The sequence below is a fragment of the Cebidichthys violaceus genome, unplaced genomic scaffold (genome assembly GCF_023349555.1).
Source record: "Cebidichthys violaceus isolate CVI_PGR_0920_01 unplaced genomic scaffold, fCebVio1.0.p SCAF_11, whole genome shotgun sequence".
NCBI classification, from domain to species: domain Eukaryota; kingdom Metazoa; phylum Chordata; class Actinopteri; order Perciformes; family Stichaeidae; genus Cebidichthys; species Cebidichthys violaceus.
The window spans coordinates 9,698,224-9,722,015 of NW_027176274.1; the positions used below are offsets into that span (position 1 = coordinate 9,698,224).

The 23,792-nt window shown below is 39.2% G+C and overlaps 1 protein-coding gene across 1 annotated transcript in view; it reads right to left on the reverse strand.

Moving 5' to 3' along the window:
• The window catches only part of LOC137867423 (potassium voltage-gated channel subfamily H member 7), a 34,901-nt gene extending 19,159 nt beyond the window's left edge, over nt 1-15,742 (reverse strand). Inside the window, exons 1-4 of the mRNA XM_068704014.1 lie at nt 15,362-15,742; nt 14,770-15,000; nt 5,153-5,308; nt 67-504 (exon numbers count right to left, since the gene is read on the reverse strand). Of these exons, the coding sequence (XP_068560115.1) occupies nt 67-504; nt 5,153-5,308; nt 14,770-15,000; nt 15,362-15,437 (901 nt within the window). The 5' untranslated portion in view covers nt 15,438-15,742. The remainder of the gene's footprint in view (nt 1-66; nt 505-5,152; nt 5,309-14,769; nt 15,001-15,361) is intronic.
• Nucleotides 15,743-23,792: the final 8,050 nt, after the last annotated feature.

Genomic DNA, 23,792 nt, shown 5'->3' on the forward strand with positions numbered 1-23,792 from the left:
GTGCCCTTTACACCAATTGCTGCTGGAGCTGTAAGCTCTACTTATATATTGCAGTTCTGTACATACCTTCACTGGTATGTCGATCCTTGAATATGCTTTTGGAATTTGAGCTGTAGACCTCCATTTCATGGACAGATGAGGCTCGCCTCATGCTGTTGATGCTGCCTCTGGGGAAGGTGTTTGAGAGGGTGGTGGAAGATTGGTGTGGCTCTGTTTGGTACAGCTTCTCCCAGAGGTGTTTAGGGGATGAATGGCCAAGTGGTTCAGGGCCGACGCTAGCCTGGGAAGAGTGGTGACTTGAGCCTATGAGACCATGCGTGTCATTGGTCTCAATGGGACTGCAAATGCTCTTGGTGGGTGAAGGGAAGCTCCGCAGGGCCACTGAGCCCTCATTCTCTTTGGGTGGGTCCACCATCACAGCATCTGGGTCCTCTTGTGGAAGAGATTGTTTGGTATTCATTAGGCTCAAAGCGGCATGGCGGAAGCGGAAGAATCTACTTCTCCCTAAAATGTGAGAAACATGAGAAAGCTTGTTAAGCTTTCAGTGTACAGCACCGGAAAATAACAATATGCCAAATTAATTTTTTCACATAATGAAAGCCATGATTGGATAACAGGTTTATGCTGCTTACAAGACATGAGGGAAAACGGAAACTAAAATATAAAGAATGTTTCGTATGTAATTTAGAACTGATGAAATGCTCAATTCATAGACCCATTTTCATCAATCACAAATGTCATGAAAGTGGAACTAGGAGAACCAAACTCCTTTTTCTGACTGAAGAATAATCGATTATTACCAAAGTATAATTAATTAGCAAAGTCATATTATTATTAAAGTTCTTTCGGTATGTCGGCTTCCCCTTTCAGCGACAACAGTAATAAGAAAAAAGTACATGGAGGCCCAACGTGGAGAACGTCAGGTTCTGAAACATGTCCACTCATAAAAATGAACAGCTTTTGGCTCTGGTTTCTCAAGTGTGCAGGCCTTAATGCAAATTAATCTTTAATAAGACATGCTGTGTTTGTCCCCAGACAAGCAGGGGATCAAATTTCTGTAATCTTTTTGTAACTTAATCTTCATGTCTTTTAATTAACAAAACAATGTTTAGCAGACTATTTTATTGTTTAGTGTTAAACATTTGCTGTGATAGCAGATCAGTGCAGTAAACTATGAAAATGAAGACCGATCAAAACAGATGTGCTTTTGCCAAATCATCTCCTTTCAGTGCCCATGAGAATGTGAAAAAGCAGATTGCACAATCAATTTATTATGCCTCACCAAATTATTGTATAGAAACCACATTTCCACAAGGAACACAGTAGCCAATGTTAATGACCTCTTGCGACAGTTTTGGCTCATTAACAATAGAAGGAAGAAGGAAAGTGAAAAGTGAACCCTGCCTCACTCGTGAGGCACCCATCTCTCAGCAGCCTCCTTACATAACGTCATTGCCATTTGTTTCCATTCCGTGGCCAAATGTGCTGATGTTACAACTATAGCAGCTTACAATAGAGCCATGACACTCAACAAGTTTCCTGAAGAGGAACGTAATGACATCCTGAGCTGGCAAGAGATATGGACAACCTTCCTGTATCTTCTCTGCAGGGAGATTGTCGTCAATGCTCTTGACTGTTGCTCTGGCTGAATGTTTACATAATCCCTGAATATCATATTGTAGTATGGACAAGTCTAGCGCTATCAAACCTTATTAGATGCAGTTTGTTGTTGAAGTAGTTTAAGTAAATCACGGTAGTATCACTGCCCATAACCGAACCCTTCTACAATGATATCACCGCTAACACACATACAGTACCTCCTAAATAAAAAAATGGTACTAAACATTTTTATCATATTATAAAAACAGGAGCCAAACTGTAATTTTAGAAACAGATAAAAAGAGCTGGGAAATAAATGTGAAATTATGAAACAATATTCCCCTAAAATGAACAAAAGTAGTTCTTTAAAAAATGTAATTTTAAAAATAAAAACATATTTATGTATTGAACTATATTGAGTCATTTATTCATTTATTTGTATATTTATTGTCTCATTTAATTATGTAAGGATTCATTTCATAGGCATATTTATTTATTTCATGGGCACATTTATTTATTACATGGCATAGGTGAGAACTTCTCACAGGATTTTTGATTCAGAAAAATAGAGCAGTTTTTTTTCTTTGAAAACTTTTCTCTGAATTCTAAGACAATAATCTTGTTAATTTAGAAAAACAGGGTACAAAGTAGTGTCTTATTTTGTTTATAATGAGCCTGCTGAAACTTGTATTTGGGTTTATGGTCATGAGAGTGGACACGTATCTATATTCGTGTTACTGGGTTTGAAAAACATGGGATGCTGTGTTGATTGGCCACTCCATCTACTCACTGTTTGTATTGAATGACTGCCCAGCTTTGCTTCTTTATGTGTTACTCTGGAGTTTTTGCTAGATCTTGCTATTTTGACAAAAGCCATTTTTTTTCCTGATAAGCCAGCAGTTTACAGTGCTGTCCTTACATCTCCTTTGAGGTGGTTCAAACGATTTCACACCTTAATTCATGAGACTCTGATGGCACACACATAACTGCCATGTGACTTAAACAACTCACATGTGGCCTTAGTGATACCTCCTGTGACTTTTAAATGTGAATCATCCAAAGACGTCTTCCTACTTGGAACTCCCCACAAGTGACTAGACTGATTAAATCCCTTGGTTAAGTGATGAAATGTCTTCAAGAATAAAACAGCAACTCCAGCTGCCTGATTTAGGACTTCTTAATACTCCATTACCTGGATGACTGAGAATGTCTTACAAGGTGGGCTGACTTCTCCTAATACTGAGGGAAACATGTCAACTTGTCTTTCCCAAAATAATATGTTTATCCTCGTTACTAAAATGGTTTGCAGCGCAAACGTAAAGGAGCGAGGATGAGAATAAGCATCTCCATCAAGCAAGTCCATTTTACTCTGCTGGCAAACAGAGGATTTTGTGCTTTGAGCTGTGAGCAAGTTTGCAGCTTCAAGTGAAGGAGTTAAAGTATGTCAGGGTCTTGTTCACGAGAGAAAGAAAGATGGTGCGTGAGATTAACAAGACAATCGATGCGACATTGGCAATGACATGGTCTTTTGTGCTGAAATAGCTGAGCTGAGCCTGAAGGTGAAGTCCATGATTTAGCAGTTGATTTATTTTCCAGCTCTCAGCTATGCTCACGAGCTATGGGTAGTATTTCAGAGAATGAGATTGTGGATACAACCAGCCAACATAACTTCCCTTCACAGGGTGTATGTGCTCACCCTTAGAGATAAGATGAGGAGCTTAAACATCTGAAAAGGGCCAGGAGTGGACCTTCATATTGACAGAAACTGGCTCGGCTGGGCCTCTATTTTTAAAGTTAATATATTCTAATGTTGTTGATTGAACAGTGGAAACAAATATCTGTGCACCGAACAGTGTATCATTCTGCTGAGTAATTTGTAAGTATATTGTCTCAGGTTTTGGGCCTTACAGGCATATTGAAGTTGCTGAATGGTGTGTTCTAGATGGCAGCTCAGGGAAAGAGGGATTACTCTCTTCCAGGCTCAATATTGTGCTAGTTGATACCTGCAGGCATTTTGCCTGCTGTCAACAGCAGATCATAATTAGCTCCCCAATGTCCAAAAATCACTTCTCATAGGCCGCTACACCAAAATGTATGGCTAAGCTTTTTGGGAATGTTCTCTCTGATCATTTCAGATAAAGTGCTAAACAATAACTGAATTTATTTTTGAAAGCAGGGACATGTCCAAGTCATTCCTCTGATCATGAAACGGTCATGTCATTGTGCTACAAAGGCCTGACAACCTGATGAAGTTCTTCGCCAGTGTCAATTTTAAGTATCTAGTTATGGTCTAAATGCTGTTGAATACATGCATTTTTCATACTCATCATGAGAAACAGTGAAAATGTGTGGAAATAAAAAAGACAATACAGTATTTTCACATAATATAGTAGGATAAATCATTAAATCATTAGCATGAGTCTTTCGTCAAACCCGATATAGCATAAAATTACACTTTTATGCCCTGGTGCTATCTAAGGACTGCTGAAAGATAAAGACAATAAGGTCATACTTAAAGTGTGATGTGTGCATGTAGTCAAGACTCTTTCTAATCAAAAGTCACATCATATTTTTTTCTACCCCATCTACCCACAGGTCCCCTCACTGTAGCACGGTCACAAGCAATCAACTCTGATTAGCAATGTTAGCAACAGGCACTCGCTCACACATTAGAAACCACACACATGCATGCACACACGCACACACACACACACACACACACACACACACACACACACATATGCATGCATGCACAAAATAACATACATGCATACACACAGTACAGCACAAGTCAAATCCCAGTGCCCTGGATGAATTTATGCTGAGGGAAGTGGACAGCTGAGCTCCGGTCAGAGAGGAGCTGGAACGTCTCACTGACAATTACACCTACTGACACACATCTAAATAAAAAATGCTATATATATGCTGTTCTCCCAAAAGACATGAAACAAATATAACGATCAATAATTAAACATTTTCAACAAGATAAGGTTATGTAAGCAGACTGCTCATTCCCTGCATGCACACGGTGCATTCCATCATTGTAAACTGCATTGTACTGGCAACTTAAATAATGCATATTTTTGTGGAATAATAATAGAAGCTGGCAACAATTTTTGGAGTAGCATCTCAGGGAACGGAATACAAATCTCTAGTGCTTAATTAGTGTCTAACAGATGTAAAGTGCTATTTTTATTGAACTTTTTTTTCTTTCTTTTTTTTAGGAAAAGTGCCATTTCCCAGAATGGGCACAGGTTTAATTTGGAGGAAAACAAAAGAGAAAATGTGACAAATGAATGACAAATGCAATGCCATGCATACCTTTTTGGTACGGCATCATATCATGACTTTTTTTTAGCTTTGATCATGAAATAAGTTTTTACCTAGAAAATACTGGTTTGCGATGAAAATTAAATTCCAACTAATAAAAATGCCACAGCAACAAAGACAAAAAAATTGTCCCATTTCTATTTTTATACTCTCTTTCTGTAGCAATGCCTTTTCAGGTGCATTCATATCATTGTAAGGAGGGAATAGTATGTCAAATACTCACTTTGATCTGACTTTGTAGGGGACGTTGGGCTGATCTTCTCTGTGGAGTGGTCACTTTCCTCATCCACGATGTAATCAAAATTTAAGATAAACATCATCACCACGCCCTCTTCATTCTTCACAGGGATTATGTGAATGTTACACTGGAAGTCAGACCCTGAAAGAGAAACAGTAGAACAAGAGAAAGTAGAATCATTCATTATCCTTTTGCCAGTCACCTCTAAAAGGGTAAGTCCAAAGATGTCTTTATTCAACGTAAAACTATAGAAAAAAACATGACAAAATGCTAAAGGGAAATTTATCAATAAGTACTATTGCAATCAGGCAAGTCATTTTAGCAGCCATCATTTAGAATATTAATTAAACAGAAATCTAAAAATGACTAACACCTCCCTCTGGTTTCACATAAATGTTGGGAAAACAGAGGAGAAGTTGAACCGATTTAAAGGTCAATGCCTGCATGTCAGAGCAAATGAAATAGTAGCGAGAGATAAAATAATTGAGCCCAGGGGTGGTTAAACAAAGCATATTTGTGTCTGAGTCCATGTGTGCTGCATGTGCCATATAGATGCACTACAAGTATTTTAATTAGCAAGACATAGGATGAAAATGCCTAAGCTTAGCAGGACTTGGACAAATATAATGCGAGAGCCACAGCATGGTGCAGACAGCAGGGTTTAGTAGAATAGATCAAACAGGCAGCACAGATTACAGCCAATTTAGAGAATTGCAATGTGCTCATAGGAACAATCACTCGAACCGAACATTGTGTGAGGCAGTGGAGCAGAAAACAATCCATGATCTAAACTTAGTCTTGAGCCCCGAATATACCAATTTATCAGCTGAACTGGTTATAGCTGAGAGTGGAAGCTATTGATGCCTGAGGGCACAACTGCCCACCAACGAAACTAGCTACTCACTGGACCCTAAACAAGAACACAATAGCTCCTATACAACCAGGCTGACATACAATATTTCAGTGACCATGGGTGGAGAAAGCTATCTTGAAATTACTCAGCACACAATCGAAAACATTTTATATATTTAAAAAAGTAAAGTGTAATAGATTTTTTTTTAGAGAATATATTTAGTGGTTTAAAGTGATCTGATCAATGTAATTAATATATCTAATACTAACTGCAACTCTATATAGGTCTGTCTGTTCTTCTGTCTGTCTTGTTGTGTTGCTCCTATCACAGAGGACACACATTACCAGTGTTCCCTGTAATCTCTGCATGGCTCACAGACACCCTGCCAGCAGCATTCATTAGCAGTAGACTTGCTGTCTGACTAAATATAACAATCGCGGTCTGCCTCAACATGCCAGAGTTCCGTTGGAAGGATTTCTGCATCAAATCACAGAAGTGATGCTGCAACGTCACCACTGACAATATGATAATGTCATTTCAAGACAATGGAAAAGATACAAAATAACAGTATTTGAGAAAACAGGTAGAATTCAATGTTTCAACAGTATCATGTGAATTAATGTGAATACATAGTACAGCATGTGTGTGGATAATAAGTCCAGCGGGTCTATACTCCACACATCTTGTCATGGGCGCCTGGTTAAAGTAGAAGAGCAGTGCTTAGAGAGATGGATAGCTATGAGTCCGTCCCCAGAAAATCCGCTTCTCAGAAAAAGCACTTTCCTGCATTCCCCAGAAATCCTTCACTTAATTCTACATTGTCCGGTATACAGTATAAAAGGGAGCCTTTTTGGTTTTGACTGATCTGTTTGATTTAACAATGTGCTCATTTTTCAGAGTGAGTGAGAGATTTATTCAGTATCGACTTTTAATTATCTGATAAAGGCTGCAGGAATTAATATTGTTAGTGATAAATCCTTAAAATCCTCCCTTGATAAATGTTCGCACAATTATGTTATTTTTGTGGAATTTTTCCTTTATTTAAAATTGGACACAGCAGAGACGACAGTAAATTAGGGAATGACATGCAACAAGGGTTCCTGGCAGGTATTGAGATTAGTTTTGAGTACAAGTTTACACGAACAGCGTCGCATATTGACCAATTTCAGATAATGTCAGATTTCTAACCACATATGCTTTACTTTTCAACCAGTGGAAAACTAAAGGAGATACAGTATATCAATGAATGAATGGGTGGACGAAATAGCCAAATCTTCCTCTATGAAAGATTACGTCACAAACTGATGGATCAGCAACATAATTGCATGAAAATATGACACCCTTTTGTTACTGTAACCTGATGTGTTCCAACCTTTTCAATTAATTAAAAACATTAATGATGTCTTTGTTTCCTGCTCTTGTCTTGTCTAAGGGGGGAGTTTGATATGCTACTATGATATTTCGATGTGTGATAGCATTTTACAGACTATACTATACTATGTCTGTATGTATTTATTTATACAAAAATAACAAAAAAAAGTCCATTCCATTGAGACCTTTCTACTGAGCCACTCAATTATATGTGGGTTATCTGTGCCCAGCCGAGCACTATGTGTTAAGGCCCGGCCACAGGACCTCCTGGTGATGAGCTCCCGTCCTGAGTCTGACTCCAGAAGGGGGCCCTGGTTTTCCTTTTTTCGGGTGAGGTGCTTCAACTCTAACACAGCGAACTCTTCTTCAATTTTCTGAATTGAGCAATAACCCATGCATTGAATATGAATTTATTTAGTTTACTGAATGCAGCCATGAGCAAAAAACAATATTAATATTTTTTTGTAAAAGAAATGCTGCAAAAAAATATAAAATATAAGCTCCTAAATCACCCATCTGAAAAACGAGTTAATAGGAGTAATACACTATAGGAATATTTGTACTACGTGAGTACAGAGATCTAGTGTACACAGAACTATCCTCTGTGTATAGCCAAGATGGTAAATTCAGCAGAAATATTTCTGGGCTAGAGTTTACTTTACCAGATGGGAAAACAATGGTGATGCTTAAAGGCTAAGCCATGGGGGTCTCCTCTCATCTGGTCTCCTGCTGAATGTCACCTCTACCAAAAATGGATCAAAGGAAAACTTCTTTATAACTGCTATCTTATATTAGCAGACTGTGCAGCACACAATTTGATTAGGATCTCATCCCTAAATCATATATGATTTTGTAAACTTGGGTATTTGCAGACATTAATCTTATCCTGGTAAACAAAGGGAACTTTCTGCAAATAAAACAAGGAGCGCTTTTCTTTCCTTTAGCTGAAATCCGTGGTGGTATGTCATATGACCAGCAGAGCTATTCATGACCTGAATAAAGACAGTCCCAGCCATTGAGTTTGGGAACAACTGTGTTATTCATCTTCTTTTTTACTTCCAACAAAGTTCAAGAGCCTATTGATATTTTGGTAGGAAAATAATGTAAACCCAAAGCTTTGACTTTTTTCTCCCTATTTTTCCCAAACCATCATGAATCATACTGCATTTCAAACTCAGTCATGTTACTTAAAGTTGTACCACCTTACCTGTAAAAGGGGCGTACCAGGTCCCCCTTTTGGAGCCAGACTTAGGAGGGAAGCTTGTCTACAGGAGGTCTGGTGGTCGGGCCTTAACACGTAGTGCTCGGCCGGGCACAGCCCAAAAAATCTACATGGAGTCGCCGCCCTGTGGGCCCACAACTCGCAACAATAGGCATTGACCAAAACCTGACATTGCAGACTGGCTCTAGGGATGTGGAACATCACCTCTCTGTTGGGGAAGGTACTAGAGCTGGTGCAGGAGGTGGAGCTGTATAAACTACATAAAGTTGGGCTCAACGGGAGGCTACCGGACAGACTCGGTAAAATAATGTCTAGCTTCGGTCCCTGTCCGCAAGGTATTCAACTCCCTTCAAATTTTTCGCACATCCCGAGGAAAGATGGGGACACAACGGTGGATTGCGCCCCCCAAGTTAGGAGTAAGTCACTGCCCCAAGTGAGGGAGTTCTAGTATCTTGGGGTCTTGTTCACAAGTGAGGGTAAAATGAAGATTTGGATCGTTGATACAGCAGAAGAGACAGCTAGCGACCTGATGATGGCACCCACTTATTTCTCAAAAGGGCAAAACCCTTAATTATGCCTAATTTAAACCTTAATAACATTTAAACAGGGGAGTTAGATAACTAGCTTTTAAACAGAGAAACTTAGATTACAAAATTGACTTCATTCTCTGCTCAGGTAGACATTACTCCTCTATATCTTTAAATAGCCAACAGTTGTTTGCTGCTATGCTAATGCTCTAAATATTAAATTAGCATCTTTAAAAGTTACTGATTTGATATCATTTTTTTAACACATCTTCTACATCTTATATCTCTATTAGTGTAGATTTTGGTGACTCTAAAGGGCAGGAGCTCATCACACACTCTTAAATTGTGGTGCTGAGATCTGGGGTGAAGGTGGGAGCAGTCCTGGACCAGTGGACTGGTTTTAAAAACTGTAGTGTTTTTTCATGTGCATTTCAGGTAGTCTTCATTTGGGTGTTTACAGTGGTCATTTTCATTTAAAAGGGTTGCAAATCTGGTTTCAAATAAATTGTAGCACACCATAGTCAGTTTTAATCAAATATAATGTAAATTCCCAACGACAAAATTGTGGCTAGTAAAAATGCTGAGTGGCTAGTAACTTTGGAAAACAGTGGTTTTTGATGAAACAAGTTAATGTCAAGCCCTAAACATGCTGTATCCAACATCAAATGTGTTTGTCTATTTCTTCTGTCCCTAGTAACTTTGTTTTGTGTTGTAACTCTGCTGTGTTTTGTACAATGTGTGACATTTCTACATGTGTCTACAATATGTCTTTTCAAATTGGTGAATTTTTTTAAATTGGCTTATGTTTTATTGATTTGCAGCGCTCTATTTTCCTCTATTTTCCTAAATGTGACATATGTCTTGTCAAAATGGTGATGGTGATGGAGTGTTTTGTCCATGTGCATGTGCTTTTAACTCTCCACTGTACCATCTAACAAGCTCTTTGGAATCCTCTCTCAACGTTTACATTTGACAAGATTAACTTCTGACCCCATTATATGTATACATGTGAGCTGTAGCGTACAGTATGTGTGCTACTAAAAACTACTGAACATTTGGGTTTCAGGCTATCCAACCTTGCATCATCACATCTACACTACTACATCAGTCAACAAGACAACATAATATCTTATAACATGGCCATAGCTGCTGGACATGGTTAACATCATTGTACAGTAGAGCAATTTGTACTGGCGAGTGAAATTAATTCCCTGACCTTTAGGTAGAGTGTTACCCTGTGAGCCAAGAAATGTTATTACCACCTGCTTGAATGAATGGACAGTGTATTAAGACTAGCTCCCTTTTCATGATGGAAATTTCATTACTGTAGATTCTATTTCCATCATCAATTATTTAAACATTGCTGCTTAATCAAGTGATCCTTTGGACATTCTCACAGTAATGACACAGGTCAAACAGAGTTGCGGTGAAACTGTTAGATGTCTTAAAGATACATAAATACGTACAGTAGTACTGGTTTTATTCATGTAGAAGTGCAAGTACCACTATACATTTAATCATATTTCAAAAAGAGAAGCTATTTCCTTTTTGAACCCTGCTATTTAATTCATATATTGAGGCTTCATAATAATCTGCATCAGCTGATCTGCTTTAGGGAGAAATATGACTAATATTGTTGAGCGCTGATTTTTGTCTTTTATCTTTCTACCAAACTACTATCCACAACTGGAGCTTTTAAACAGTACAGCCGCAGACTACTGCCTGGTAGTACGTCTTGTATAATGAAATCTGACATGTTTCTTGTTTAGGGCTATTCTGCTTAAGCCAATACGCAACGTTACTGGGGCATAGCCAATCGGGACTAAGGGAGGGAGAGGCCATGCAAGCTAACCCTTTGTTTAGAGTCCTTGGGCCTTGTGGCAACATCTCGCCTCAGTGAGAGTGCTGTAAGCTACACAGCATGGCCTAATTTCATCTTCAATCAGTGTCTCAAAAGCCATCAGGGATAACTAGCAGCTCCGGCTCAAACTACATTTCATTTGTGTTTACATTTATCAATTTGTGATGTATCGCTCTGTGATCTTTTATTCTGTTTAATTTGGCGCAAATGTTGGCAGATTGAATGCAATGGATGTTAAAATAAAATTAAAGTTGGCATACAGTGACTGATTAAGAGAAAAACACAGATGGTATGGAGCGGAATATTAGATTACCACCTCCAGTACAACCATCCTATGAGATAAAAATAGCCTGTAGATGAACATTCCTGTCCAATGCAAAGTTAGACCTGTACTCATATGGTGTTCAATGCTCCATCTGCTCCTCCTCGCTACCAATAAACCTGTTTCACATCGTAATTAAAAACTAGTTAAGCAATGGCAGCAAACCATTCATTAAAATAAATATGCAAATATCTCTCTAATAAATATCCATGTCATCCCTTTGAAATGAGGATACATTATAGCATGTTATCTTCACTTTCCTTTGCACAGAGATGGAAATCCCTACTGGGCTTTTTTTTAATTTGCAACATCTAGCTGGACAAGCTGATTTCAATCTAACAGATGAAACATGATGAGGAAAGCTCTGTATGTGTTTCACCTCATACTGCGAGACACCAAAGAGGGCTGAGCGTGATGAAAAATGGATGTGTTCTTTTGAAGCGTGGTTACCCAGGAGTCCTGCAGCACACCTAGTGCACTGTAGGCACCCCTGCCACTAAACCCTCAGCAGGGGTACACGGCCCTTCAGTCCCCTCAGTGGGGAGTCACCTATGAAACCCTGCACCCACGCATACCACATGTCCCAGATCATTCAGCAGGGTTAGCTAAGCTGTCACTGTTATATAGCAATTATCCATTTAACTTCTCTCTGCACGGTGTCAGCTTCCTTTTGTTAAGACTCATTCAGGTACAAAGTATTATTACACCCTCTGGTATAGGATAGCTTTACAAAGCCATCATGGGAAAGCATTTATCTCATTGATTATGTACCATCGCTGGAGGAGGACTGTGTCTGTGGTATCTTCTCTCACAACCCATCTTGGTTGTTCACATAGAGGGGACCGTAAAATGAAATTGTCCTCATGCTGAAGGCCTTTGCTGCGCTCCCACGGTCCCCATTGTTCCACTACTTTTTAATGTTTAAGCATGTAAGCAGCTTAACTTTTTGCCTTTTCAGTAAAAAAAAAGCCAAAGCTTTGTTGCTCCTGATGTCACACAGCTTCCTCAAATCTCAAAATTCCCCCTGTAGTTATTGATGGGAGAGGAAAAACAAACTACACTATGTCCTTTTGGAATTACTCAGAAGACTAAAGCATTTAGGCATGTCTATAGATCATAATTCAACGAGTGTTTAGATTGACTGCATCCTCCCCCTGATGAAAAATCAGGGATAGTGGTAACATATCTGAGCTGATTTTTTTATGTTCTTATTAAACATGCCTGTGTGATTTGGGACGTACAGTAGGTGCATGGAAAAAGGAAGGGGTTTAATACAAGGGATTAAGTAATTTGCATGAGGACTGATAACTTGAAATACAGTTAGGAGAGGAGACACGGAAATACATCCACTTTCAACCCGTCAGCTTCAATTTGTAGAGCGACTTGAATCAATATGGCCGTCCCTCTCAAGGATGACATGAATCTTTCATTCCCACATAGCAGTGGGAGCATGCGGATTGTGTCCCTCCATACCAGTTTAATGCATTTACCCTGTAAGCTGCTCATTCCCAGTCACTGCACTGTCAGCCTTGACATCTATATTCATGAGCACACACGCTCACTGTAAATTCCTCTGAGGAGTATTAAGAGTTGTGTCTTGAAGCTGCGATGCACACCGGGGAGGATTGTGAAGAGACAGAGCAACGATTATGTCGGAAGGTTTCTGTAGCTCTCATCCGCCACAATTTAAACATTACATGCACATGATGCTTCGATGGAGTAAAGCATTATGCGTGTAAAATGGGAGACTAAATGAAGTTACTGTAAAATCCTACTTGTCAAAATCCAAGCTGCTCATGCCCTCACAAACAGACCCTGGAGTGTTTTGTGTAATTGTCTCACAGGTTTCTGAAACAATCTATTTTAACAGTGTAGCAGCTGGCTCTTGGTTTCTTCCTGATTAGCAAAAAACCCTAACACATCAAACAAAAAAATAGTACATGGCTGCTGATGGCAGATCAAATATGTATCCATGGCCTAGAATCTAATCAAACTCACAATTAAAAATTAAAGCCCTGGCGCCTTATGATTAAATAAAATAGTATGTCTCTTATTGTCCACCTTATCTCCTCATATACTGCTGTATATGATACATATTGTACATGCCTTGGAAGTTATCTCAGAGAACAACAGTTAACAATAACACGCATACAAACATAAATGTTGGCCTGTGTTGGTGAAAAAAATCTCTATAAAGTGATGCTCTATAAGAAGAGTTCTTTTGGATTGAGTCTGTACAGCTATGTTGACCATAAAAACCTCATGTGAGAGCATAGCAGGAGGTGGTCAATCCTGGGATTTATGCCACTGAGCGGTAACATTGTATTAATACTCTCTGACTCAGGATTGCTATCTCATCAGTGCACCATTCATGCTGACACTAGGATTGGCCAAATATGAATGACAAACACCAGTCTAGCATTAAAAGGAGAGCACGTTTTATGCAAAACTGGCAATGCTGTAGTCTACCACATGTACGGCAATTTACAGATTAGAGGATTGATCCGCTGTCTACTAAGGCTGCTGTACACCTTTGCTGCAAACCACAACATGGTTAAATGCGCCATGGATCTCAAATACACCGTGAATGTGTTTAAATTTAAAAAGTGTTAAGCCGATGTATTTTCGATAAATTTAGAGAACATCGTGAACTTTACAGGACAGCAGGTGAGCTCTGTCTCACTACCACCATCCCTCACCCTGTCCATCAAAGCACAAGAGCTGTGGATCACTTGACATCGCACCTACTGCTTCACGCTATTTCTATGTTCAATGCAAAACTAAAAGATCCACACCATCATTTCGGCAGCCAGACTGTTTTTGTGTCATCCAGGCACATGATGCTGTGAATCATGGCGGGTGCCAAAAAGATATATCCATAATACTACCGTTGTGTTTTTACACGTTTGGAGCTTTTGCCTGTTAAACACCTCTTCTGTAATGCATACAACCAAACACTAATAACATGCCATTTTCACACACCACCACAACCATTTTCTAATGTGTTATTGTTTAAAGGTGGATGTTATATGCAGCACATGTTGTTTTCTGTTTGGATGATATGTTAAATATTTGCTTTACAAGGCCATTATTTTCAAATCTGTATTCATAAAGCTGCTGATGTTTGAGGAGGATTAAAATTAGTCTATATGTATCGGTTTACTTTCACCAAATACGACATGAATACTTTGTGCTTAAATTTACACAAGGAGTTATTTTAGAGCCAACTTCCAACCCCTTTTTCCTCTATCAGGGGTGATGTCTGAATCTGAAACACATCTTGTAACTGACTCTGGCTGGTTGGTAACAGGCTGACAGGCCACATCGGGGAGTGATGGACATAGTGAGGAGCTGCAGTAGGTGCTTTCTCAGGAGCAAGACACAACAAAAGACCCTTTGCGGGTATTCTGCGACAGCGACACTGTCGTATCAGGTTACTTACTCACCATCCTTACGGTAGTAGGTGATCTCCACCTTGCGCTCCTCTGACCCAAACACAGCCTGGGCCACCTGGCTTATGGCCTCCTTGTCTGTCACGTTGCCGTGGAGGAAGTCGCAGGTGCATGGCTTCTGCATGATATCCGGTCTCGAGAAGCCCGTCATCTCACAGAAGCCGTCGTTGCAGTATATAATTGCACAGTTCTCCACCCTGGCGTTGGCTATCACAAATTTCCGGTCTGCATGAAAAGAAAAAAGTATGCATTGTGTAATGCTGTGGTAAATCTGACCTCAGAGCAACATGGGGTCAGCTAACATAAAAGCAATCAGCAATGAAGTTGATTAAGTTCACTGCCACTGTATAGAAAAAAAGCAATGATGTTATGCATTGTTATTAAGAAAGTCTGCCAATAAAATAAAAATGCTTTTATCCCAATAAAAAACGTTTTTATTCCCATTAAATGTTTTTGATGGGAAGCTTTTTTTTGTAAATGACCTTACACCTATTCATTCAACATTTCTGCCTTAATGTTAATTTGTCAAAAAATGTGTTTTGTAGCATATCAGGTAGCATCGATTGTAAATCAAGAAGATACTTACTCTGACCCTCGAATTTCCGAATAATCATTCCAAGGAATGTGTTTTGTGGCGCAACGTGACCTCTTCTTACAGGCATGTTTACAAAAAGAATATCCCACGATCTCCAGTAAAAAGCGCCTTTACAAGTAAATCCCAAAGTTACAGATGTTGGCTCTTTGTGACGTTCTCTTTACCAGAGATCATGCTCGACGCGAACACTCTCTCCACCTAGAATTTACCTTCCCACTTCTCCGAGTAGTTCTTTAGCCCGCTTGTATGCCTGAGCATGTGAATGCCTCCTCGCCGAAACGCACGGAATCGGGGAGGATTGGTCGAGTTATATTCTGTTCGCAAAGCATTTCGCGTTGAGGATGGATGCGATCCTGGCGTCCGCTGTGGTGCTCTGCTGGGCGCATACAGCGGGCTGTGGCTGATATGCCGAGGGGAGTGACGTTGTTCCCATGGGACTTAGTTCCCTCCACCTCTGGTAAAGATAAACCCCTGCCTCGTGCACCGAGACCAAGCATTATCGGAATATACGCGTTTATTAGTAATTTATGCCATACAATAGGCTGCCTTGAAAAACACTACAATTTAATTTAGCCTACTGACAGCGCACTTTCAGTGCACAGAGATAAAGTACACTGTGTTCTTGTGGTTTCATACTATAAAAGCTCGGCTTAACCTGTATGAATTAATGTTATGTATCTACGCACGCGTTATGATTTGTAAGCATAGGCTTTAATTGTAACAGTACTATAGTACTACACTGACTTACTGAAGAGCATGCTGGAACATATGTGCTTTAGTTGTACTATTCTATCTATTTATGGACGTTCTTAAGGCTCTTAGTAAACACTGACTTACTTATCATTAAAGGAATCTCGTCCCAAAAACGAGTGGGAACCAACAACTCACTGTTTTACCGGGGGTAAGGCTATATGTTCTATTTATCAGGCTGGAGCAAGGACGCCCAGTCACTTTTTGTTGGTCACTGTGGATTTTAAATTCCATAGATAGAGCCAGGCTTTAGCTGTTTCCAGTTCTTTATGCTAAGCTAACTAGATGTTGGCTGTAGTTCTGCATTGTACTGACAGACATGAAGGTGGTATCTTCTCATTTAACTCTCAGTAAATAAGCAGATTTCCTAAAATGTTGGTTAGTTAGTTAGTTTCAAAACTCAGAAGTTCTAAATTATTTGTTTAGATAAATTTAAAGAGGGAGTGAACACCTAAACTGTTGTGTTGAAAAGCTGAAATGTTTTTCAGCTTGGTTGGTGTAATTTAGCTCAAAACACCATCTACTGTTTTAAATCAGCCCTGATCTTGCAAAAGCATTTCTGAGATATAGTCGACTAGTTAGGACAAATCTGCATCATGACATAAAATAATGTTAATGACCTCTAATTGGACCGGCTTCTTGCATCTACCCACTGCATCTATCCTTTTACTTTTTCCGCGCCACTTCCACCATGCTTTACTCTTAAAACTGAGAAAATAAGCCGAACAACAGAATGGTGGCGACCTGCAGGCGGCTGCTCCAGAAACAGAGGCTATAGGTTTGCACTGGCTGAATTTGGGTCTCCGGAGCTGGCACCCTTTCTGTGAAGAGAGTTCAGTTCAGGCATTTGAATGCCATGAGCTCCTTAAGTTGCTGTCCATGGTACTGAAACGGTTTATAAATTCAGGTGCCATAGGCAGGACTAACAATACTTTAATATTCCAAGCCATCATATGATTCAATGGTAGAAATATCAAAAATATTGCTTACGTTATGGAAGTGCTATAGATACAGTTTAATGTAGGAGGCTAAAAGTTATTGTTATGGATGGTTGGAATGGTTGTTCGGCATCCACTCAGCCGTTTTATTGGATGAATCAATAAGCATTTACAGCCACTCTTTGCAGGTAGCAAAGTTTTGAGATTCTTGACTGGTCAAAACGGCTTATATTGGTAATAGTAATTGTATATGTACAACTACCAGAATACATGTATGGTAAAATTCCAATATATTTCAGCATTTCTTGAGAACTGATAGTCATGTCAGTTTAAGTGTTCACATCATAACTTTAGTATACTACTTTTGAATACATTAAAAGTATACTCATCAAGTCTGTTTTCTTAAGTGTACCCTTTTTCTAACATGAGGCACATTTAATGTTATATTTTTCCCTCCAGTTATTCACAAAAGGATATTTGGGATTTTTGCATTCATCTTGGGGCTCCCACGTGTGATTTTCCCCACAGCTTTCCATAAACGTCAACATGAGGTGACTTTGAATGAGACGCTGTCCATGGTGCTGCTTGCAGTACACATAACCCTCTCTGTATCCTCTGGGAACAGAGGGAAAGCTGGTATACTTCACTGATGTGCACTGATTTTCATGAATGGGTCCATGTAAACCAGAGAAATAATAGCATGACCAATCCGTGAAGACTACAGTCATCAGCCAGATGGTGAAAATGTATGCATAATGCAAAACCTCACTTACAGTCTTGAAACATCTGTCCTACTATTTGAGCCTGAGGTTCTCTCCCGTCTGGCTAATATAGACTGAGAGAACACATGGGATGAATGCACATGTACAAACATGATTATAAATCCAGAGATCATACATATTTCATGAATATAAAGATGACGTGTATTTAACCAGTTACCACCCATAATGTGATGCCTTATTGTGGGTTTTATTCTACCTGGTAGGCCGTATCATCATGTATTTTGAAAAAGGCACCATTGTTCAATACTTATGCACCTTGGCTGGCGTGATATTTTGCTGCCTTCCACTCTGCTTCCTGGAAGCTTGTGTATAGCTGCAGGTGTGTGTGAAAAACACCCCAGGAGTTCTTTTTTTTTTCTCTCCTTCAGTTTTATTGGCCTACATTTAGGAGTTTGGGGCAATAACTTGTTGCGGTTTCTGTTCTTTATTTTAGTTTTGCACTGCACTGGTAAACTTTAAAAGTCAGCATGGATAGCATTTTTTGCAAGATCATTTTAGAGTGTTTTTCCTCCTAGACCCACACACACATATCTCCCCAGACCAAAGTGCTTTGTCTGCTGCATTTTATTGAATCACTGTTGCATTAAGCCAATTTGCAGTATGTTTCCATTACTCACAACACAGCTACAGTTGAACCTTTCGGTGGGGAGGGAAGCCATTATTCACAAACAATTAGGTTTAGAAAAATTGTGACTTGCCTGTTTTCTGTTGTTTGTTTAGCTTTGCATCTTAGAATGAGAATTCAATTGATTGATTTGTCCATTTTTGGAACGGAAGTCCAAACTATTACTTACAGTATTATACCTAATGCGAGAAATATCATTGTTGTGTGCATCTCACTTCTAGAAACATACTTGATTAATACTGGCATATATGCTGACTGGTAGGGTAGCAATGGGTGATGCTTACTGAGAGCTGCACAATATCCCATGGAGAGCTGTGTGCCCTTGGGTAAAGGCACATTGTAGTGTGCAAGTACTCCAGCATGCTCGTTCAGCTCAGCTCACAATGCATCTGCCTCATGCAGTGAATTACATCCGAAATAAAGATCTTATTCAGCAAGAGCCTTGTTTTTTAATTTACATATGTAATAGCAAAAGCAGTGGAGACAAAAATATTCACAGAGTATTGATTTGACCTTTAATTCTTTGTTTTCTTCAAATTCTGTGAGTAATTATCATATGTGCCAAATTGTGCTTCTTTGTAAGTGTTATATATTGTATGATGTAATGTTCAGAGGCAGCTTTAAATACTATATCTGAGATGACTGGTGTGCAATTTACAATAAAGGGGATAAAAGTTGGGATCAGCTATCTGATGGGCAGCACTTTACTCAACTATGAGGAATTAAATTAAGTGAGTAAAACCCAAACCCAAACCACGCAGGTTTTAACATGCTGATGTTAAGAAAACATTTACTCTAATGGCATAGTGCCGGACCTTTTATCTTCAAAAGGTGCAATTCAAACAAGATCTATGAATGCCTTAAAGATCTCCTGTTATACTGATTTTTACGTTCATCTATAACAACATGTCTGCATGCTGTAATGTTCAAAAACACTTTATTGTTATCACGCTGCTTGTCAGTATATGCCTGTATTTACCCTCTGTAAAGTTCTGGTTCTCTTGAAGCCCCCTTCTCGAAAAAGCCCAGTCTGCTCTGATTGGTTTAACACTTCCGCATCTGCCTATAATTTGACAATGTTCTCTTAGGCCCAATCCCAATGTCCCCCCTAAAGCCATTAACCCTGAACCCTGAACCCTGAGGGACTTAACTGACGTCGCCTGTCAAATGGTTGAGTGTGAGAGGCTCTAAAGGCTTGAAATGGTGTAAATACGAATGGAACAGCACTTTGCTGCAACATATCACGTTAACATGATTACGTCATAACATGCTATGTTCAGTTGTGAGTATTTATTTTATACTTTTTACTCCCTGATCTCAATGTCTTCCAGGCTTGCCTCACAAGATGAGAGGTAATTGTCAAATAATCTATTTACTTGTTTTTGTCAAAACAGCTACAATTACAAAATTAAATGTTTGATGAATAAAACTGAGCAATAATCTCTGCTTGCATTCCTCTGCTTTCATGTGTTTTTCTGTACTCATCTTTAATCCTAAATGTTTTTGTGTAAATTGAATATGCCAGGCTGAACACCCATGAGCCGTCCTCTTTGTTTACCTTTTGTTACGTCTCTGGCTTCAAGGATTCCACTGGTAACCCGTTGTTTAACATCACATTGTTATGAATTGTGGGTAATTCCCTTAGACAAAGTCTGCAGAAATGCAGTTTTACGGAAAGGGTTCATAATGGGCTCAAAATGTTTGCGAGAGAGCCCTTAAACACTCAGCAGTTTAACAGTGGGACAGCCCTAAACCCTCACGGACTTTAAGGCGTGTTCGTGATTGTGGAGATTGGGATTAGGCCCCAATCTCCACAATCACATACTCACGGACTTTGAGGTTTAGGGCTGTCCCACTGTCAAATCACTGAGTGTTTGAGGGCTCTCTGGGTGACATTTTAAGCCCTTTATGAACCCTTTCCGTAAATCTGCATTTCTGCAGACTTTGCCAAAGGGAATTACTCACAATTCATAACAATGTGACATGTTGGTTACCAGTGGAAGCATGGAGACGTAAAAAAAAGGTAAACAAAGAGGACGGCACATGGGTGTACAGCCCGGCATATTACATTTTCTCAGAAACATTAAGGATTAAAGATGGAAGATAGAAACACATGAAATCAGAGGAATGGAAGCAGAGATTACATCACAGATATATTCATCAAACATTCAGTTTAGTCATTAAAGCCGTATTGACAAAAAAGAGTAAATAGATTATTGGAAATGACCTCTCATCTTGTTAGGAAAGAGCCTGGAAGGCGTTCATATCAGGGACTAAAAAGCATAAAATAAATACCCACAATTGTACATCATAGTTTTTGACGTTGTCATGAATAACCTCATTAAAAGTGCATTGATCAAAAATGAAACACAGCACACGTTCCAGCAAAATAGTGATCCGTATCGGAGAGACATTGACAACATCTGTGACCAAGATTACAGCTTTCTCTGACGCTTTTGCTCCAGTAAATTATACTAATTATATCTCTGTCACCTTAGCTCGATATTTACGTTATGCATACTCTTTACTGCTTTACATCTATCTTTACAGGTACATTTGTGAGAAATGATCGACAGAGCCCAGTGAAGAAGAAATCCTTTGATGTGAGGAGATACTTTAATTTTACACATCAATGTAAAGATACAGAGGCAACATGTCCATGCTGATCTCCTAAAAACGTGAGATGGTTTTACTGGTCAGACAGTTATTGACAAATTGTTTCAAAGCTGCAAATTATGTTTGAAACACTATGGAAATACTGTAGAGAATATTATAAAACTCATATTGTCTTAAGTCTATTCAAATAAAGTTTGACTCAGATAAATTGCTCAGTCAGTATTTACTACATGTAAAGGATTACATTTTCATAGTCAGACGGACCAGTTTTTTCTTATTATTTTTACCCATCTGCATGCATTTCATCAAATACGTTTTTAATTTTACCTGCTTAAATAGAGTTACATACAATCTTTACATAAACCCTTTGTGAGAGAATATGTTATATTTGTCTAATACCACAATATCTTTAATTTTAAATACAAAAATGACAAAAACCCTGCTTAAAAATAAAGCTCTTCATTCATAGACTGACACTGAAATATACATTGGGTACACATAATGCAAAAAGTAGTGGAACCATAATTTGTATATAAACTGACCAGATCATGTGCTCCATCAGTAAAGGGTTTCTTGTAGACAGACGTTGTGTCAAATGCTGATGGAGCTCTCAGGTCTGTGGTTATCCTGGCTCGTCTTCTCCTCTGATGGTACCTCATACTGTGAGGAGACTCTGCTGCGTTCAGGAACACCTCATCAGACAGGAGCCTCAGAACCGAGCATCAGGTCACTCAGATCACCTGTAAAACACACAAGATTCCCTGTTAGATTATACTGTCATGTGATAACATCAATGTGTATGACAGTAAGTGTAACAGGAGTAAAGTTTACTACATCATCCCCTTTCATGTGTAGTTACGGCAACAGCTACAAACAGTGTAAACATGAGTTTTATCAAGTACGGAGGAAGAAATGAATTACACAGAGCATTTGACTAGGAGTGTAACTGGTGTTGTGTAAACCAAGAGCTTGTAAATTCAGTATAAAGTGCAAATAGCGACTGAGTGAGACCGTGACCGGAGAGATTGAGGGCTGCTGACAGTATTTTGATATGTACGTTACACTGGAACTCCTATGGTGTGTCACTAATATTACAGTGCGTCTGTGAATCATAACGATCATGTCCACACAGTCTCTCTCTGTATTACCAAAGGTTAGTATATTACTCCAGCCTGTGGGCCTACAATCGAAGCTCGCTGCATTAGCAAAGCAGCATGCTAACGTTAACAGTCAAACAGTGTGTTAAATACACAGTAACTAAAACAACATAAACATTAATTAATTAAAGTTGGGTCACAGACTGCAGAACCACCAGGAAATCCATTAATGGCTTGGGACTTCTAATGACGTACAAACAGGACCCTATTTTGACCAGCTCTTTATTTACACAGGTTTCCAAAGAAAAACTAAGAGGGTGTTCTTTTCTGACACTCTGGGGGTCTTTAGAGAAACTGGGGACACATATTCATGTTTAAAAGCCATTTAAAAATTGCATTTTGCATACATAATAGGTGACCTTTATATCTTCCATTAATACCAGGTAGTGGTGTCTGTGACTGAATAAGATGACATTCATCCTGTGGCTACAGGACTAAGGATTGGTCGGTTCGCCCGTTATTCACGTTTTTTCCTTCTTCCAAAACAGTGATGAAGAACACCAGGAGTCTGGCGCAGTGCTCACTCCTCATAAAACACATCGGGGCTCACCACTTCCAACAAACTTCACAGAGAACAAATTGGGCTGCTTGAAGTAGAGATTGCAAGTTTATTGCATTTGTGGCAAATTTATATGTAGCTGGTGCTAATCATCAAGGACCACCCAGTTTCAGACATACGTGGCAGAAAACATCCATTGTCTCCAACAAAGTGAATGTCTACCTGCTCCACCAGAGATTTCCGTTTCAGCGTTGAGCTCAACTATGTGGAAGGGGAAAGTGGAAACACAGTTTCTGCATAAAGATCAACCTTATGTCATATTGCACTCTTAAAAAATGAGTGACATAAAATATCCTCTGATATCAGGTTTTCAGCAGTAAAATGTACAGCCTCAAAGGATTTTAGCACTAACTTTCTCTGGATACTATATTGTTGTTTTAAAAACCACACTGCTATTCATTCACTTGGTCATTCATTCATATCAGATAATCTCTGAGAATTTAGAGCAATCTGAAAAACAGCAGCAGCCATAGCAGCATCCCCTGTCCAGAGCCTAATCCAGGTCTCACGGCAGTATAGCTCTCTCTCTCTCTCTCTCTCTCTCTCTCTCTCTCTCTCTCTCTCTCTCTCTCTCTCTCCCTTTTTCTCTTTCTCACCTCTTCTACTCTCTCTACTACTGCGGCCTATACATACACGTACATCCAAAAAGCGCAGTAGCAAGGCATACCCATTGTCTATATAAACCATTTTGTCCCTGTCTAGGAGAATAATCCACTAGTGTAAAACACTAGTGTTATTGCTGCTTTTGCTGCTGTGCCTTACCCCATATGCCGCTGCACACATTCACCACCATCTGCCCTGAATGAGAAAAAAACGGAGCAAAAAATGGGCTTAGTGTGTGACTTCACAATATCATTTAATCTGCCAGAGGTCAGTGCTTTGTCCCTTATGCACTACTGAAAATCACAAAGAGTAAAAAAAAAGTGCTTTTGATAAAGGGTTTCTCAAAATCACATGAAAATATGTAAAATGCTTAATTAAAGCTTCGTCAGTAA